General features: G+C 39.7%; 1 protein-coding gene across 5 annotated transcripts in view; it reads left to right on the top strand.

Annotated features, from left to right (window-relative positions):
- The window catches only part of LOC149322312 (E3 ubiquitin-protein ligase RNF213-like), a 218,258-nt gene that overhangs the window by 160,214 nt on the left and 38,065 nt on the right, over positions 1-19,979 (top strand). For all 5 annotated transcript variants that reach the window (XM_089539242.1, XM_089539250.1, XM_089539260.1 and 2 more), the window contains 4 exons: positions 5,835-5,974; positions 7,379-7,533; positions 18,079-18,297; positions 19,425-19,606. In XM_089539242.1, coding sequence (XP_089395368.1) covers positions 5,835-5,974; positions 7,379-7,533; positions 18,079-18,297; positions 19,425-19,606 — 696 coding nt within the window. The remainder of the gene's footprint in view (positions 1-5,834; positions 5,975-7,378; positions 7,534-18,078; positions 18,298-19,424; positions 19,607-19,979) is intronic.

Here is a 19,979-nt window from a genome sequence, read left to right on the forward strand (position 1 = left end):
GTCCTCTGCTACCCAGCTTTCTCCTGAGGTGAAGGCCAGGCAGATGAATAGGAGGGCAAGCAAACACTTGTCCTGGAAGACATATCCACTGCCCCACTTTATTCTGAGGAGAAGGCTAGGCAGTGGAGGAGGAGGGTTGGTTAACACTGCCCTGCAAGGCTTCTCCGTTGCTCAGCTATCTCCCAAGGAAGGAGGAGGACGGGCAAACACTCAGAAGGCCAGGCAGTGGAGGAGGAAACATTTGCCCTCAAGGCTTCTCTATTGCTTGGCCTTCTCCCGAGGAAAGGTCTGAGCAGAGGAGAAGAAGAGACAATGCTCCTCTGGCACTTGGCTTTCTCCTGAGGAGAGGGTTGGGCAAAGAAGGAGAAGGAAGGAATTAATATTAATGAATTCTAATTAATATTATATAATTTTTGTGAGTTTTTCAGGCTATGAGGCCATATTCTAAAAGAATTTATTCCTGACATTTCACCAGCAGCTGTGGCTGGAATCTTTAGAGAATGCTAGAATGCTGAAGATGCCAGCCATAGCTGCTGGCGAAACATCAGGAATAAACTCTAGAACATGGCCTTATATCCTGAAAAACCCATAAAAAAACTATGGATGCCAGCCGTGAAAGCCTTCAACTTCACTAATTAGTATTATTAATTATTATTAACTAATATTTAATTAAAACCTAAGAAGTTTACCCTATTTTAATTTTGGCCCCTACCTATGGCCAAGTTGTGCAGGCCTGCTCTACAGTGATGTCTGGAGTTGTGGCCTTGAGACGTTATGCTTGGCTTCACTCCACTGATCTCACTGACAAGACCAATCATAGGGTTGAAGACTTTCCCTTTGATGGGGATGGCCTATTCCACTCAGTGACTGATAATTCCCTTTATCACCTTTCTACTGCTTTGGCTCTCTGGCCAAAAGCAGCAACACCATTCCAAGTATTGCCTCACTCTAAGACCCTCCAAGGTCTTCTTGCCAAGGTTCCCATGTCTTTTCCTTTCAGAGGCAGGCCTTTAGGCCTTCTAAGTTCCAGTCCTCAGCCTCTAAGAAATCTTCTTCCTCCAAGTCTTCTTTTTTATTTCTTCCAGAGGACATCAACTCACCAAGGCCCTCCCATACATAGGCCTTCTCCTTACCATCATCTGCATGGGTTATGGCAGTACTTCTCCCATTGGCATCTTCTGCTCTACCCAACCTTCTCCACCCCTCTTGGAGGAGATCTCCAGTCTTCTCCAAAAAGAAGCCATAGAAATGTGCCTCCAAGTGGCACAGGAAGCAGACTTTTCTCTTGAGGCTCAAGATGGTCATCCTTCACTCCATTCTACCCTTCCTGCAAGTGAATGATTGTAGTTGCATCAGAAGATCTGAAGGATGTATATTTTCACATTGAAATCAGCCTCAGCATTGCAAATTTGTGATAGGCGGTGACCTCTACTAATACACAGTGCTTCCATTCTGCCTGTCTATGGTGGCACTGAGGGTATTTGCCAAATGCATGGCCGTAGTGATCTCACATCTAAAACTTTAGGCATTCAGGTCTTCCCTTACCTCGATGACTGGCTGCTGGTGTCGTCCTCCTGTTTGTCCCTATTTCCAGACATCCACACCACCCTCTCCATCCTCCACGATTTGAGGCTTGATGTGAGTGAATCCAAACAAGTCCATCCTGAAGCTCTTGTTTAGGACATGCCTACCTGTCAAAGGACAGGGCTCTCTCTGTGTGGTGACTTGGGGGCCTTTCCCTGGAGCCCTTGGCGCCTTGTGCATGGCCCTTTACTCCTAGGGAGTCCCCTCTTGTCACACTTTCCCTTCTAGGATCTCCTAGATCTCCATTCTCACTCCCTGTTGAGCAGAATGAGATCCCTGGAGGTCCTATAGTCTCGCTGCCACCACCCAGTGAATTGTCAATTTTCAAGCACACACTGGGACTTGCTTGAAAGAGAAATCTAGTTTCTGTCTGTACTACCCCAAGAGCAATCAGTAGCCGAGTCTAGGCACGTGTACAGGAGCAAAAGAGAGAGACAGCTGATACTTTTAAAAGAAAGGAGTTTATTTTAAAGAAATAGCATAGAATAGAAAAATATCATTCGTGCAGAGCCACCTTGCTATGCAGGTCTAGAAAAGCATAATTGCAAAGAGTTCATTTCACACAAGCCATTGTTGAAAATAACAAAAGGCCTAAACGCATTAAACTAACACGTTCCTAACTACTCACGGAGTGATGGGATTTGTAGTCCTTTTGAATTCCTGGATGCAGGGAGGGCCCCTTGCCTCTCAACCTGCATTCCCCTGAGTCTGTGTCTCCCAGACTCCAAGAGACACCATCTGGTTCCCCCCCAGGAGAGGACAAAGGGAGAGACAAATTTCCCATAGAAAGTTCTTGAATCTCGCAGTCCTACTCTCTGATTGGTCAATTAGACCTTACATCAGCTATGATGCCACAGCTCATTAGCATGTGATGTCATTTCTCATTAGCATGTACCTCCTCCCAGATTAACCCTTTGTAGTTCAGGAGAAGTCCTCAGGTGACTGGAGGACCAGTCATCACACTCTGTTACGCCAGGTGTGCTTGATACTGAGTTCCCTGCAGTGCACTGCATGAACAATACAACACCTAGAGACCCAATGGCCTCTACCACCTCAGTTGTCTACCTTGCCCACCTATGGTGTAGGGCATTTCAATATTAGTTTCTACAACATTTTGTTCCTCTCTATGACAGTCAATCAATGGTGTTGACAGTTCCCAACCATATGATCAGTTCTCTCACGTGGTGGACTACTTAATATAATATCCTAGCCAGCATGCTGTTCAACCCCTCTTTTCAGGATTCTGTTTTAACTACAGGTGGCTCGGAGACAGCTTAAGGAGCACACTAGAAGGGCCTCATGGTGCCAGGTCGCCAAGGAATGCGACCCTCTACATCAACTCCTTGGCGTTATTAGCTGTGCTCAAGGCCCTCTGAGCATTCGAGATGTTGCTCATTGGACTCTCCAAGTCACCACGGACAGCACTATTGTCGTGTGCTTCATCAACAAGCAAGGAGACATCCACCCCTCCGTTCTTCTAAGTCTAGCAACCCAACTGTGGAATTAGTGCATCCCTCACCGCATCCATCCCATAACAGTTCACCTGGCAGGCAGGAGCAATACCCTGGCATACTCACTCAGCCGTGTGTCACTCCTCCAACATGAGTGGACACTCAGACAATGCTTTCTGCCTCCTCACGTCACTATGGGGTGAGCCTCACATAGACTTGTTTGTAACACAACTCAATGCCAAATGCTCCCAGTTTTGCTGCTGGGCCGAACAAGGCAAGAAGCCCCTGGAGGATGCCTTTATTCTATCTAACATCTCCTATATGCATTTCCTCTATTTCCCCTGTTATCTAGGATGGTAGTGAAGCTTGCAGAGGTCAAGACTGATGCTATACTGATACCTCTTGGCCAAGGCAGCCCTGGTTTGTGTCTCTTCTCCAAGTTTCCAGGGTGTGTTACATGATTCTTCTGATACAATCGTACCTGCTCTCACACTCCGAGGGCCAAGTCCTACACCCCAACCTGAAAACTCTCCACCTCTCAGCATAGAAGATAGGCCCTTGATGACCCCGGAACTGCCTCCGTGCCATCTCTGAAGCTAGGAAGGATTCCACAAAGCAGGCTTATGAATATAGGTGGCAACACTTTTGTTCGTTCACTAGCTCCAGGTCTGAACCATCTTCTGCCCAAATACCGACAGTCTTGAACTTCCTTCTTAATTTACAGGAAGGTAGACTTGACTTTTCATCTCTAAAAGTCTATCTATATGCAATTGTGATGCATCAACCACCATCCCATGATAACTGGACTTTATTCACTGACCCAACTGTTAAAATTTTCCTGAAGGGCTTGACTTACCTATATTCACCACTAACACCACTGTCTCTGCCATGGTCCTTTTTCATCTGCTGATGCTTGCGACAGCTTTTTTGGTGGCCATCACTTCAGCCAGAAGGGTTTCTGAACTCACTGGCCTTCGCTGTGACAAACCCTTCCTCATCTTCCACCGTGACAAAGTGGTCCTTTGTCCTGACATCTTCTTTTTGCCTAAAGTGGTCTCCCAGTTCCACCTTAACCAGGATATTGTGCTTCCCACTTTCTACTCTAACCCTCAATCACCTCTTGAGCAGTCTCTCCTCTGCCTTGAAGTTGGTCGTATCTTGCCATTTTTTTATGTACAGAGGACGGCTTCATTTAGCCTCTCACAAAGTCTCTTCATCTATCTGGTTGTTCCAGGAAAGGCCAAACAGTGTCTTCTCAGAGATTCTGTAAACAGATTGTACAAAAACTGTATCTTTGACCTACGAGATGGCCAAGCATCCTATCCCAAAGTGCCTGCGAGCTCACTCTACCAAAGCTGTCGCCTCCTCAGCTGCTCTCGCATGGAACCTGCTGCCTGACTTATGCAAGGCCGCCACTTGGTCACAGCCCTCAACCTTTATTCAACATTACTGTCTGGACTTCAGATCGATGGCAGACACTAGTTTTGACCATGCTGTCCTTTTCTCTGTACTTCAGTGACCTTTTTTTAAAAAATAACTCTTTATTAAATTATTTTAACATATATACAATTGTACTTCAGTGACCTGACCCTCCTTCCTAGGATAAGCTTTACGGTCACCCATATGTGTGAGGCATAGAGACTATGATGAAGAAAAACAGGTTGCTCACCTGTAACTGTGGTTCTTCAAGTAGTAATCTGTGCCCTCACACAATCCTCCTCACCTCCCCTCTTTTTCAGGTCCCTGGTTTCTGGCGGACTTTGAAACTGAGGAGGAGATAGCTTGGTAGGCTTGAGAATGCACAGTAGGCGGAAGGGGCCAGGTATTTCCTGCCATGCTGCTCAGCTCTAGAAAATCCATTGGTGATCTCTGCTCAGGGGCAGATCCATGTTTGAGGGCACAGATGACTACTTGAAGAACAAGTAAGCAACTTGTTCTTACATTATTATCTCAGACCTTAGGAAGAGCAGACTACAGTATATGATTTTTGTTTTATACAATGTGGCATTCTTTTATTTAATGTGTAAACAATTGTGTTCTTGAAACCCACTATTCAGTTTTGAATTACTTGCATAGCCCACACACTGTGATGCCCCCCCCCCGCATGCACACTGTGGTCTGTGTAGGGCGGAGGGGGGTCCCTACATGCATAATCCACTAGTAATTCACATCACTTGTGTACTACATTCAGGTTGTTCTGCATTCAGTACTACTACATCTGTTTAAATAAATCATAATTTATTTGCACTGTGTGAAAAACTATATCTCCTTAAACAAGCCAGCATGAGCCTTTAGATCTTTTAAGGATGTTTTAAGTTAGCGGTTCTCAACCTGTGGGTCGAGTGTTGGAGGTCGAATGATCCTTTCACAGGGATCACCTAAGACCATCAGAATTTCTGATGTTTTTAGGAACCGAGACACCACAATTTATGGTTGGGGGAGTCACCATAACATGACAAACTATATTAAAGAGTCGCGGCCATAGGAAGGTTGAGAACCACTGTTTTAAGGCATTTTTAACTGTTTTAATCATGATTTTTCTATAACATATTTAATTATTTTTAAAGTTTTTATAAACTATTTTCTTAGTTTGATCTTTTTCAAATTATTGTAAGATGTCTTGAATCCCATCTTGGGAGAAAGGCAGAATATAAATTGAATGAATGAATGAATGAATGAATGAATGATGCAGTGAGTTTTTAAAACATGTATATCAAGAAATACATGCTTTTAACATTTCTGCTTATAGATATTGCTGACATCCTTTTTTCTTTAAATACTTGTCTGTGTTTTGCCCAGTTCCCAAACTGAGACAATTCTGGTGCCAAATTATTTTGCAATGTCTGTGGATGCTGGCAGTGAAATGCCTTTCAGTTGGAGAATAAAAGATTATCTGGAAGATCTTTGGGTTCAAGCACAATATATTACAAGCAATGAAGGTGAGAGTACAGAGCGGGCATTACAACTGGCATCTCTTTAGACAAATAAAATAATACATATTGAACTGATCTGAGAGTATAACTGAGGTACCATCCCTTTTTGATGCATTTTTTCTGTAGTTTAGCTGTAGTTCCTTTCTAATTCTCAGTTTCACATTTGTCTAGTGCCACTTTAGTCTCTGAAAAGTTAGAACAGACACTTCTTGCATTTAGAAATGCTAGTTGGCAATTTCCTAAAGTAGCTTGTTATATAAAGGCTTTGCTAAGGGGTGGGGTAGCCAAACATCCCAGAATATTGTGGATGTAAATCTAAAACTTTATTGTGCTACTTGCCAACAGATTGGTAGAGTGCATGGAGCACAATGATCCTTCTGTATAGCTCTGTGCACCTCACATTGCTTTCCCCAAAGCAGTTGTCAAGCCCCAGCTGTGCTTCTGCAGCCATTTATTGGCCCACCAAAATTGTGCAGGAAGGCAGTAACCAGGCAGTGGTCTTCTGGGGACAGTGGTCTTCTGAGAGAAGACAAATGAGCTCTTGTGGTGATGTGAAAGTGATCTCCCTTCTCTTCCCTTGCTGGTTGCCTTCTCCTTCCTGCTCCCTCTCTTCTCTCCCTCCTTACCCTGGCCAGTAAAAGGCCATAGCAGCATCCCATAGAGGTTGGTCGACAACTTCCCTGAGGAGAAGGATTTGAACACAGCATGTAGAGCTGGTATCCAAAACAAAGATATACTGTATATACTCATGTATAAGTCTAGAAGTTTTAGTCAAAAATTTGACCCAAAAACCCTCGGTTGACTTATCCATGGGTCATTGTAAATACTGTACTTTAACTCTTATCAAAAAAGGGAAAGCTGAGAGTTTAATCTCTTTTCAGAGCACCTAAAAAAGCATCAGCCCCTCTATTCTCCCATCCATCAACCCTTTAGGGTGAGCATAAACAGTTATGCCTGTCATATTTTTAGAGATCTTTAGCATCATTTTCCTTTGCTTCATCCTTTACATCCTTTGTTACATTCTGCTAAGTTTTACCCTTGACTTATCCACAGGTCATATCCAAATCCATAATTTTGGCCCCAAAACCTGTCCTATATTTATACATGAGGTCAATTTATAGTTGAGTGTATACGTTTATGTGCAAGTAATCCCAAGTCACCAACTTTGTCCCTGGGCAGAGTCCAAAACCAGACATATGTGCATACCAACAAGATTCAAGCCCTAATTTTGTCCATAAAATAAGAGATCATTTTCCCACATCTTGGATACAATCCAGATTATAATTCCTGTATTATTGGCAGAGAAGCTTGACCAGCACTATAAATAAATAACCAAGAGTTTAAAATGAGGTGTTTGTAGCTATGATGATGCAAAGGCCTGCCTTTTCTCATTGCTCTCTTGTCTTGTAGGCCATGCAGAGAAGTTTGTGGGCATTTTTCAGCAGACACCACTGGGGAAATACATTGCCAGCTTCTCTGAGGAAGAGAGAGAGAATCTTTTCTACTCTTATGTCAGAGACTTCCTCCTCCTAACAATGGGTGTACCCTCTCAGAGCAAGTTAATTGTAAGTATTGTAATGACAGCTAAGTGCATGAAAAAATTAATGCCATAATGTTGTGATGCTTGAGAATTCTGTGCTACAATCTGTGACATAAACTGGCTGTGGTTGGGAGTGACTTATCCCCTACATATGAAATTTTAGGTATTCTGCCACTAGAATACATTGTATGTAATGGAACAAGTTCATCTAATAAAAAAGTAGGCGTTTGAGAAAGTTGAGCAAATGAAAGATTTTTTACAACATTGAAATTTAGAATTGGATTTGAAAAAATTTGGTTATTAAAAAAGCATAAAATACATCACACTAGCTTCCAAAGCCTCACAGGCTCTTCATCACACAGAGATGGTAAAATAGCATACAGGTCAAATAAAGTGATGGTATTGTGGTCTGCATTCTGCTTTTGATGTTACAGGAAGTGTGTGTAACTAAAAAGTGACACACACAAAACACATCTTATGGCTGTAAGCTGAGTGGAAACAAAGGCAATAGAACAATTTGGCTTCTTCTTCATCTCTTTAAATTACAAAAATGGGTCTTCCTGCATAAATTCTATTCGGAACCTTCTGGAACCATTAGCAGATTTTTGGCAGTAGCTCTGCCCACCTCTTATATACCCTCTTATATACCCCTAGTGTTCCTACTTATTTACCTGAGTTCCGTTTTGTTCACCGCACTAGTAACATTGAAGGAACATTGCTCATTGAAAGAATGTTGCTCCCAAAATTGCTTTTAGTTTACCTCATGATTTGCTATTTGGATTTTGGACAGTTTTTGACGATTCTTCTGGTTTTCCTACTGGTTTGACAGTGTTACAACAGCTGTGACTCAGACTGTTTGACTATGGTTGTGTGATGTCGACCCTCTTGACCAGAGGTGCAATGAATGTGGGGCCAAACTCCTGGGCCAGGATGGTTATTCCCGTTGTCTTCTTTCATAGAATCATAGAGTTGGAAGAGACAGCAGGGGCCATCCAGTCCAACCCCCTGCCATTCAGGAAATCTCTCTTTTTAAAAAAAATTCCAAAAAAAATTATTACACCGTGTATAATACATATTATACAATCATGATTCATATTATAATTTTCTCCCCTCACCCCCCACCCAAATAAGAAAACAGCATAGAGAAATTTACAACCCAATCAAATTAACAATCGGTTTCGGAGATATGGAAAATATTATTGATTATATTGTTAACTTCTTCATACCCCATTTTACCTTTCATGTTCTTAATTACTATTTCCCATTTGTCTTCCCATGGTTCTTTACTGCTTTCCCCAATGTATTTTAGTCTTCTTTCCCTAAGGAAGTTGAATAATATATATTCTTTTATATATTTAAATAAGTAAGTCTTGTTCCAATTTAATTTGTTTTTCCATCCATAAGCAATCACTGCATGAGCAGCTTTTAGAAATTGTTTTGTTACATATTTTTGATTATTATTCAATCCTAATTCCCCTAAATTGAGAGTCAAGCAGTTTTCTTTACTTAATTGTATTTCTATCCCTATAATTGTATTTATCTGTTGCTTAACCTCAGTCCAAAATTTTTGTACCGATGGACATTCCCACCACATATGTATATATATCCCTTTAACTCCACATCCATGCCAACATTTGGATTGAAATTTGTCATTCGTAAATGCTAATTGGTGTGGTGTCCTATACCATTTTCCGATAATTTTCATTTGTTGTTCTTTTACATTTGTGTTTTTAATTTTAACAATTTCTTGTAGCCAAATTTTAATTTTATCTATATCAACCAATAAATCTTTTCCCCAGTTCATTGTCAATCCCTCTATCATTCTAAATTGGGTTATTAACATATTCTTATAAATTTTTCCTATTAGTCCTTTACCCTCTTCTAATTTGTTTTTAATTATTTCTTCTAATAATTCATTTTGGTCATCAGTATTTAATTGTGTTTCATCTAGTAATTTTATTATCCCTTTTATTTGAATCCAATATTGCTTACCTATTAAAATAGTTAATTTTTCTTCCTGAATTCGTGCCCCTGTTAAATCATACAAATCTCCAATTATTTTAAATCCCTCATTCTTTAATTTTTTAATTATCTTTCCAAGATCTTCATTGTTACTTTTGTTTAAATATTCAATTGGTAACCACTTCCTATTTTTTATACCCAGATTTTTACTCCACTTCTCCCATATTTTATAATTCACCCTCATTGGACCAATTCTTTTCTCTTTTTCTTTTCTTCCCCATGTTTTCCCCTGAAAGACAGAGGCAAACTCCATTTGATTGCTCTGTCTTTCTAATTTAACCCACTTTGTATTATGATTATATTGTACCTCTATTATTCTTAACAATTGAACCGCCTCAAAATATAATTCGAGTGATGGAACTCCCCATCCTCCATTACTTTGATGTTCATATAATAATGTCTTAGATAATCTGGCTTTTTTATTCCCTGATATCCATTTTAATATTGACCTATCCCATTTCTTTAAAATTTTACTAGGAATTGTTTCTGGGATAGTTTGAAATAAGTATAAAATCTTTGGTAATACCATCATTTTGAACATTCTAATTTTTGTTAGCATTTTCCAATTTTTACTTGTCCATTTAGAAATTTGATTATTAATTTTTCCATAATTGATTATAATTACCTTGTACAATATTATCTAACTTAGTTGGTAAATTTACACCTAAATATCTCATATTTTTAATCCCCAATTTCAATCCTGACTCAATTTGGATTTCTTTTTGTTCCCGCCAATTCGTATTCATAAACATTATCTCTGATTTATCCATATTAAATTTAAGCCCAGAAATGTTTTTAAATTTCTGAAATCTTTCCAATAACTTGGTTACAGCTTGATTCAGTTTCTGTGTCACTATCAGAGCATCATCTGCAAATAAATTCAACTTAATCTCTTCTTTATTTATTTTATATCCCTTTATCTCTTCTGCATTCCCGAATCATATTTGCAAACAGTTCCATTGCTAATATAAATAATAAAGGGGAAAGTGGGCAACCTTGCCTTACTCCACTTTTTATTTTAAATTTTCTTGATTTCTCTCCATTTATCATGATTTGTGCTTCTGTGTCGTATATTTCTTTGATGGTTTCACTAAACCTATCCCCTAATCCAAATTTCCTACAGATTTTATATAGATATTCATGATTTATTGAATCAAATGCTTTGTAAACATCTAGTTTTATCAAGGCTAATTTATTTTTGTATTGTTTGCCATGATGTAGTATATTAAATATATTCCTTATCGGTTCATAAATATATCTGCCTTCCACAAATCCATATTGTTCTTCTTTAATTAAAGTGGGTAAATACTCTTTTAATCTATTGGCTAAGATTTTCATAAAAATTTTATAATCTTGATTGCTTAGTGTGATAGGATGATAAGATTCGGAATTGGCTGGATCTTTATTGGGTTTAAGTATTAATATAATTTCAGATAGTTTCCATGTTTCTGGGATTATTTTATTATCCAATATTTCATTGTAAATTTTATTCAAATGCTCACTCAATTCATTTTTAAAAGTTTTATAAAATATAGATGTGAATCCGTCTGGGCCAGGAGATTTAAATCCTTTTAGAGCTTGTATTACTCGTTCTACCTCTTGTTTGGTTATTGGGGAGTTGATATGATTACTCTGTATTTCTGTTAATTTTATATTTATATTTGTTTTTTGATCCTCCACTTTCTTCTCTTCATACAGCCTTTCATAAAATTTAACTAAAACTTCTCTTATTCTCTCCTCATTGGTTATTATTTCACCTTTGTCCCCTCTTATTTTACTAATCCTCTTTTTCCCTTTTTTCTTTTTGAGAGATTTGGCCCCACTTTTCATACTTCTAGTATCCCATGCCTTAAATTCATTCCTAATATACATTTGATTTCTTAATATAGTTGTTTGATCCAATTGTTTAATTTCTTCTCTTTTTTAATCCCACTGTTCTTTTATAGTTAGGTTCTTATGTTTATTATATTCTTTTTGTAACAATTCCACTTCTTCTATCAATTTCTTTCTATATAAATTTTTCTTTTTTTTAATTCCTATTTCTATACTTAGACATTTCCCCCTTACCATTGCTTTAAATGCATCCCATAGTATATGTTTTGAAATGTTTCCCCTATCATTTAAATCAAAATAATTTTTGATTTCCTCTCTAATTTGTTGTTTATTTTCCTCCTTCAAAATAACCACAGGATCAAAAATCCATTCAGGAAATCTCAATCAAAGCATCCCCGACAGATAGCCATCCAGCCTCTGTTTAAAGACCTCTAAGGAAGGAGACTCCACTACACTCCGAGGGAGTGTGTTCCACTGTCAAACAGCCCTTACTGTCAGGACGTTCCTCCTAATGTTGAAGTGGAATCTCTTTTCCTATAGCTTGCATCCATTGCTCCGGGTCCTAGTCTCTGGAGCAGCAGAAAACAAGTCAGCTCCCTCCTCAATATGACATCCCTTCAAGTATTTAAACAGGGCTATCATATCACCTGTTAACTTTCTCTTCTCCAGGCTAAACATCCCCAGCTCCCTAAGTCATTCCTTGTAGGGCATGGTTTTCAGACCCTTCACCATTTTAGTTGCCCTCCTGTGCTTGGGCGGACACAACATCAACACTTGTGTTCATTGTAAGGCCTTTACTCCTCAGCCGAGGAAAAATTGGGACTCTAGGTTAAGGGCATTTCTTTATGAACAAGCCCTAAAATCCTCGGTGCCACTGTCTGCTATGGTGTTGGCCCTGCCAAGTTTTGCTTCAAAGGATAAATCCACTCATCCCATCGAGGCTGGCAGGCACACTGAGTCCAAGAAATCTTGGCATCGTGTTTGCATCGATTGAGCCTCAAAACACCATGCCAAACCCAACAAGGAGCACTCAGCACCAAAGACAAAAGACCTACCGAGTCTTGGTGTCGAGATCCCATCTAAGAAGGATTTTGCCAGTCCTCCTGTGGCTAGGGGTGACGTCCCTTTGACTCCAGGTTGATCCCTTCTGCCTGTGTTTGCTTCTGGACATCGTTCTGAGGAACCCAAAAAGAAAAAGCATTCTAAGCATTCTTCTGAGGAAGATCCACGGCCTGACTGTTGTAAGGCCTTGACTTCTTCGGCTCCTCAGTACCCTGAACATTGTGAAACTGCTTCGGTTTCGAGGCCTCTATCCCCGAATGCCCCTCTTTTGGTGGTGGAGGTGCAAGTGAGCTCAGAGTCAGAAGGTGAGATTGTGGATTCTCCCATTCAAGTGGCTTCTCCATGCCCAACTTCAAAGCTTTTTCACCTCATATTCCTCAGAGAACGCAGTCACCACCTCATAAAGTGTTAGATCACCTTTTGGTTTCATCCTCCCGGTCTCCTTCACCTACAGTCTCCTCTATGATCTAAACCTGAGCAATGTTGATTTTGAGAAGCCCCTGGACATCACCAGTTTTTGGTATGTTTCAAGATACCTGGTATTCGATAGGGCAACGGCTTGGTACTTGCTTCCTGCCACATATGGATTTAAGGTGCCATATTATCATTACGTGTATGAACCTCCAGGTTGTGTAGTGACTTCCCCAACCCAGTGATCATTCAGTCGATATGAGTTGCTTGGATTTGATGGTCTTGATCTCTGGTGAAGGTGTCTCATCCCTGTAGTCCTTGGACACACCTTCCACCAGTTCTACCTCAACGGCAATCTCTTGCTCTTGCCTCGTTCAGTGTCCCCCCACTCTGATGTGACTTCAGTTGAATCTGTTTCAATATCATTGGACTTATTAAGGGATGGATCTCCATCTCATATTCTCATGGTCCATGAATCAGCGTCACCTACTGATGACATCTGTTCATTTTCCTAACAAGTGTTAAAAATGGCCAATGCTCTGGACATTGAAGTTGCCCACAATGAGTCTGATCCTTTGGACCCTATCTACGAGCGGCTTCAATCTAAGGTACCGACACCAGCGTTGATCTCATTTTTGCTGTTGACGTCAAGAATTGCCAGACGCTCCTGAATCACCCCGTCCATCATGCCTCCTACTTCTAGAAAGAGAATTTGTATCGGTTTAATCCGTCAGTTTCAACATGGCTGTTTGAACATCTTAAGCCCAATTCTGCATTCATGGAGACCTCACAGCTTAAGCCTACCCAGCACACTTCCTCAAGCCTGACAGACAAGAATGGTCGTAAGTTGGATGGTGTAGCCAATAAATTTTATTCAGCTGCTGCCTTGAGCCTTCAAGTAGCCATCTATTCTGCATGTATGAGTAGAGAGTGTTACCTCTTCTGTACAAGTTGCCTGATGAGGAGAGAAGATTGGCTCATGCTCTCCAGTCTGAGGCTTATTTCTTTGCGGTGCAACACATCAGGTCAGCCTGCCACGTTGCTGACTGCATGATAAGGTACTTGCTGGTTTGTGGCTTTTAGACAGCATGTGTGGCTGCATTCGTCTGATCTTTGGACGCATGCCCACTCCATTAGCTGGAATTCAAACTCAGCAAACCCCAGGTCTAGCAAATTCCTTGAAGACAATTTCATTGTCCAAAAGGTGGAAGAGGCAACTAAGGGGTCAGCTATTTTAGATCTGATCTTAACCAACAGGGATGACCTAGTTAATGGGGTGCAAGTCGTGGGATCCTTAGGTGGGGGTGACCATGTTCTCCTACAGTTTGTTATACAATGAAAAGGAGAAGCCAGGCATAATCAGGCACACATTGTAGATTTTAGGAAAGCTAATTTTAGTAAACTTAGAGAAATACTGGAGGTGATCCCATGGTCAGGAATACGAAAAGAGAAGGGAGTTCAAGACAGATGGGAGTTTCTCAAAAGGGAGATACTGAAGGCACAATTTCAAACAGTTCCAATGAGGAAGAAAAATGGGAGGTGTCTCAAGAAGCCAGGATGGATGACTAAGGAACTTTCAACTGAGCTAAGTTTTAAACAGAACATGTATAAGAAATGGGGAAATAACCAAAGAGGAATTCCAACAAATAGCTAGCATATGTAGGGGTAAAGTCAGAAAAGCTAAAGTGCAGAATGAACTCAGGCTTGCTAGAGAGGTTAAGAACAATAAAAGGGCTTTTTTTGGATTTGTCCACAGCAAAAGAAAGAAGAAGGAAATGGTATGGCCACTGTGTGGAGAAGATGGCAAAATGCTAACAGGGGACAGAGAAAAGGCAGAATTACTCAACACCTTCTTTGCTTCGGTGTTCTCAGAAAAGGAAAAGTTTGCTCAACCTGAGGAAGATGGAACAGAGGACGGAATAGGGGAAATTCGGCACAGAATAAATAAAGAGATAGTACAGGAATACCTTGTTAATCTAACTCTCCAGGGCCAGATGAACTACATCCAAGAGTATTAAAAGAACTGGTATATGTAATATCGGAGCCATTGACAATAATCTTTGAGAACTCTTTGGAGAACAGAAGTCCCAGCAGACTGGAGGGCAAACATTGTCCCCATCTTCAAAAAGGGAAAAAAGAGGATCCCAACAATTATCCAGTTAGTCTGACATCAATACCAGGAAAGATTCTAGAGCAGATTATTAAACAGAGAATGCTGGGCCAAATCTAACAAAATGAAATTCAACATGGAGACATGTAAGGCACTGCACTTAGGGTGGAAAAAATGAAATGCACAGATATAGGATGGGGGACACCTGGCTGAACAAGACTACATGTGAAAGGGATCTAGAAGGCTAAGTAGACCACAAGTTGAACATGAGTCAACAGTGTGATGCAGCAGCTAAGAAGGCTAGATCAAGAGATGTAATAGTGCCACTCTATTCTGCTTTGGTCAGGCCCCACCTGGAATACTGTGTCCAGCTTTGGGCACCACATATCAAAAAGGACATTGAGAAACTGGAGCGTGTCCAAAGGAGGGCGATTAAAATGGTGAAGGGTCTGGAAGCCATGCCCTATGAGGAACGACTTAGGGAGCTGGGGATGTTTAGCATGGAGAAGAGAAGGTTAAGAGGTGATATGATAGCCCTATTTAAATATTTGAAGGGATGGCATATTGAGGAGGGAGCTGACTTCTTTTCTGCTGCTCCAGAGACTAGAACTCGGAACAATGAATGCAAGCTACAGGAAAAGAGATTCCACCTCAACATTAGGAGGAACTTCCTGACAGTAAGGGCTGTTCAACAGTGGAACACACTCCCTTGGAGAAAGGTGGAGTCTCTTTCCTTGGAGGTCTTTAAGCAGATGCTGGATGGCCATCTGTCAAGTATGCTTTGATTGAGAGTTCCTGCATGGCAGGGGGTTGGACTGGATGGCCCTTGTGGTCTCTTCCAACTCGATGATTCTGTAATTCTATGACATGCCTTTCAATGACTCTGGTCTTTTTAACAAAGAAATTGACAAAAAAAAAACCCTCTACTTCAAGCACAAAATGAAAACCACAGTGAAGAAGTATGGTATGTCTTCATCTTACAAATTCACTCCGAGACAATGGTATGGTTGGCAGCACTCCTTGTATGGACAGAGGAGTTCTTTCAGGCCTTCTGTGTTGAGGGGACAGAAGTATCCATCATAGTCTTCTTCATCCTCAGGCAGGTGACAGTCGGCACTGGCTTGGTTTTGACAATCCTTCAAGAAGAAGGGTACTGATCAGGGCAAAAAGCTCCTTCAACTCCTCAATACCATGCACAACCATTACATTATGTCATTCTAACAATTTTTTACAAAGATATTGGCAAATAGATTGGAACATTATCTACCAGATTTAATAAAAGAGAATCAATATGGTTTTATAAAAGGGAGGACCCATTAGAAACTTTTTCAATATAATTCACCATGCAAAACATTATAAAAAGAAAAATTAGCTTTAGTAAAGTTAGACGTCTACAAAAGGTTTGACTCAGTAAATCATAATTATCCACGTAAGCTATATAGAGACTTTGGATTGGGAGAAAACTTACGTAATGTTATTAAAGAATTGTATAGCAGTAATGAGGCGCAGATCTTGGTGAATGATAATCGTTCTAGAAACATAATGATTAAAAAGTAGATGAAACAAGGCTGCCCATTTTCTCCATTACTTTTTGCATTAATTATAGAACCCTTAGCCAATGATACAAGAAATGAAAAGGAAATCACAGATTATATCATTGGGAAGGGAGAAATAAAGATAAATTTATTTGCTGACGACGCTTTACTAACTACACAATTACCATATCAATCTATTAAAAAGTTAATTGAAGTAATGCAAAAATTCGAACCGGTATCAGGACTTAAAATCAATATTAAAAAATCAGAGATAATGTTTCTTAATTCCAAATGGCAAGAACAAAAAAAACAAAACAAAACAAAAAAAAAGATTATAGAATATAATGGAATTGAAATTGGGGGTTAAGGAAATGAAATATACAGGAGTATATATAATCACTAATGTGGATAATATAATACAAGTTAATTATTATCAAGTTTGGGGGGAAATAAATAGCCAGATTTTGAAGTAGTCCCACAAAAAATTGAATATCCTCACTAAAATAAGAGTATATAAAATGATGCTGCTTCCAAAATTATTATATCTCTTTCAAACTGTTCCAGAAATAATTCCTTTATGGATGGTTAGAAAATGGGAAAAGAGTATTAAAGAATGGATTATGGAAAAGAAAGAATCTAGAGTATCAAAACATTAATTTATTCACATCAAGAAAAAGGAGGATGGAGAGTCCCATCTTTGGAATTATATTTTGAGTCATTTCACATAGTTGAGTTATTAGACTTTGAATATGAAGGGGAGGAAAGGTGAGTTAGAATTGAAAAATATGTGAATAATCTGGATTACACATCTATATTTCAAACAAAACTGAGTAAGAATATTATGGATGTGAAGATGGGCCCCCTTTCTATCAATACAACACGTATGGAATAAATGGTTTAAAAGTATAAAAAAATTTAAATTTAAAATGGCACCCATTAGAATATCTAAACAAAGGAGGCAATCAAGAGTTAGAAAGAGTAATTAAGGTAAGAAATATTGGCTTCAGTTAATATCAATAAGTAGAACTTTACAAGAAATAAAAGAAACATGTGACAGTACATCACAGTTTGAGGATATACTGAAAAGAAGGATTAGGGGAGAAAAGCTGTTAATAGGAAAGGGTTACAGATTTCTTTTGGAGAAAATATTTGGTATAAAGGAAGGACTGGTGGGTATATGGGAGAAAGACCTAAAGATAAGCACTGAAGATTTAATGTTTTGGCTCTCTCAGATAACTAAAGTTAAAAATATAAAAGTAAGAGAACAACAATTAAAGTTAATTAGAAACTTGAGTCCCTATATTGGGAGAAAGGCGGGGATATAAGAAAATAAATAAATAAATCATAAAACCCCACATCAGATAGCAATGATAAATTAAAAAAAACTTTCTCCAAGCTGCTGGCATGGATGTGGTCCAAAAGGAACATACATTCATATGTGGTGGGAGAGCCCCTATGTACAAAATTTTTGGTTAGATGTTATACCAAAGGTGAACAGGATGATGGGGAGGAACTTTCAACTTGATAAGGAGAATTGTTTAATTCTGAATTTGAGAAAATTCAGATTGAATAAAACTGTGTGTTTTTTAATTTCCAGTTGCTGCAAATGGCCCTCTTATCCTGCATAGAGGAAATGAAGGCAGCCTCTTCCAGTGCAGAAGAGCGAGTGCTGCCTCTCCCATGGATCCACCTTGGTTATCATCGCTTTAGGAATCGACTGCAAAACTTTTCCAGGATTCTTGCTGTGTACCCTGCTGTGTGTGATGTTCTTAATAAACATGCTGAGCAAAGAGGCAACGTTCCACATGAAAAAATGGTAGGAGCAATACTGTGAGGGCTACATTTAGTCTCCTAGAAAAGGCACAATCTGAAAAAGCATTCTCTGCATGTTCCTTTTAAGTCTTAGGAAAAATGCAAATCTTTTTGAGAGACAGTACATAAGGATTTTCAACATGTCTGTAGCTGTGACACTCCCTTTATCTGCTCAGCTAACAGGTCACATAGGAACCTCTCATGTCCCTTGTGTACCAAATCATTTGCATGTAACTGCAATGCCAAATAGCATGTAATCTTTTGTGTAAATATGAACTGGGCATTTATCACAGCTCTACTGAAAAAAAATTGGAAGCTTAACTTGAATAACACATAGGTGAGAGAGACTGAAAATGCTTCAAGATGGAACTGTGATGAACAATAATACAAAGTGTAGTAAAGACAAGTATAAAAAACGATGCAAGGAAGAAAATGCTGATCTTTCCCAAGAGTGCAAAAAGGGGAAGGGTACAACATAGTAGTTGTTAAAACAAATAGGTGGCATAGTTCCCATTCCAACAGTCTACAGAAGAGGAAGATGAGATTCAGAGCAAGCCACTTCCACCATCCCGACTAGAAAGTCAGCTCCACCAGGTTCCTCCTCTTACCATTCACTGCTGGTAGCCATTCTGGCAGGCTATAACACGTAGAGATGCAAAGGCCATTCCAGCAGTCCAGCTGAAACATTTTAGATTTTTCCCCACTTGCTTATCTATCCTGTGTGTGTGAGAGTGCAATGTCATGTTAGATTATAAGTCTGTAGCCATTGACTGTCTTTTTTATCAATAGCATGTCAGCTAGTCCAGGAGCCTTTTTGGCTAATAAGTGAAATAGAAATGCTTTAAATAGGCAAATAGGCATGAAATAAGCTTTGCTCACTGTGGCTGATACAGAAAATTCATTGCTTGGGTGGCCGAAAGTACGGTAATGGGCAATTTCTTTTTTTGATATATTAATGGGACATGGCTTTGGGATCCAGGATAATGGCTTCCTTTAGATTCATTGCTCTGTAGAGAATATGAACTACTAGACTATCTGAACAAAATTTTCATTTATAATTATAGGAAGTGGACTTCCCTCTTTACTATCTGTGTATATGTTAACAGTCATGCCTATTTCTGATTACCCTAGGTACTAGATGTGCTTGCTGCAGTGGCCTGCACTGAAATGTTGGAAAAAGAAATGTTGAATTGTAGACCTCAAACTTGGCTGCAACAGGTGAAGAACCTTCAAATGCCAGTTGAACTTGTTTGTACAGGAAACTATGTGCAAAGCAGTAGAAGCCAATGCGACCAATTGCTTCAGGAAGTCAAGTAAGGGCATTTAAAACATATTGTACCTTATTTTCTTGGAGATTAATGATCAGAGGCATTGCTTTTAGTTATAGCGCTGTTATTTAAGCCACCCACATCTCAGACCTGCAATGGAAGTCAGCTGTCCTGCAAGCCTCTATTGCTGGTACCCACTGGTTCTCTCAATGCCTGTTTTGCATGTTGTTTGTGTTGAGCTGGCAATCATATATATTGGCAATTGTGTGTAAAAGGCTTTTGTGAAAGCTACAATGGGAGATGGAGTTGCAAGTTATGATAGTTGGGATGGTTGGTCAACCTCTTGTTTATCTTTCACTTAGAGAAGCTCAGAGGACAGGTGTGGCTCTCAAGCCACCTGTCAGGTAAAGGACGGGTA

Source organism: Sceloporus occidentalis, unplaced genomic scaffold, assembly GCF_023333645.1.
Source record: "Sceloporus occidentalis isolate IW3139 unplaced genomic scaffold, rSceOcc1.0.p SCAF_1, whole genome shotgun sequence".
Classification (NCBI taxonomy): domain Eukaryota; kingdom Metazoa; phylum Chordata; class Lepidosauria; order Squamata; family Phrynosomatidae; genus Sceloporus; species Sceloporus occidentalis.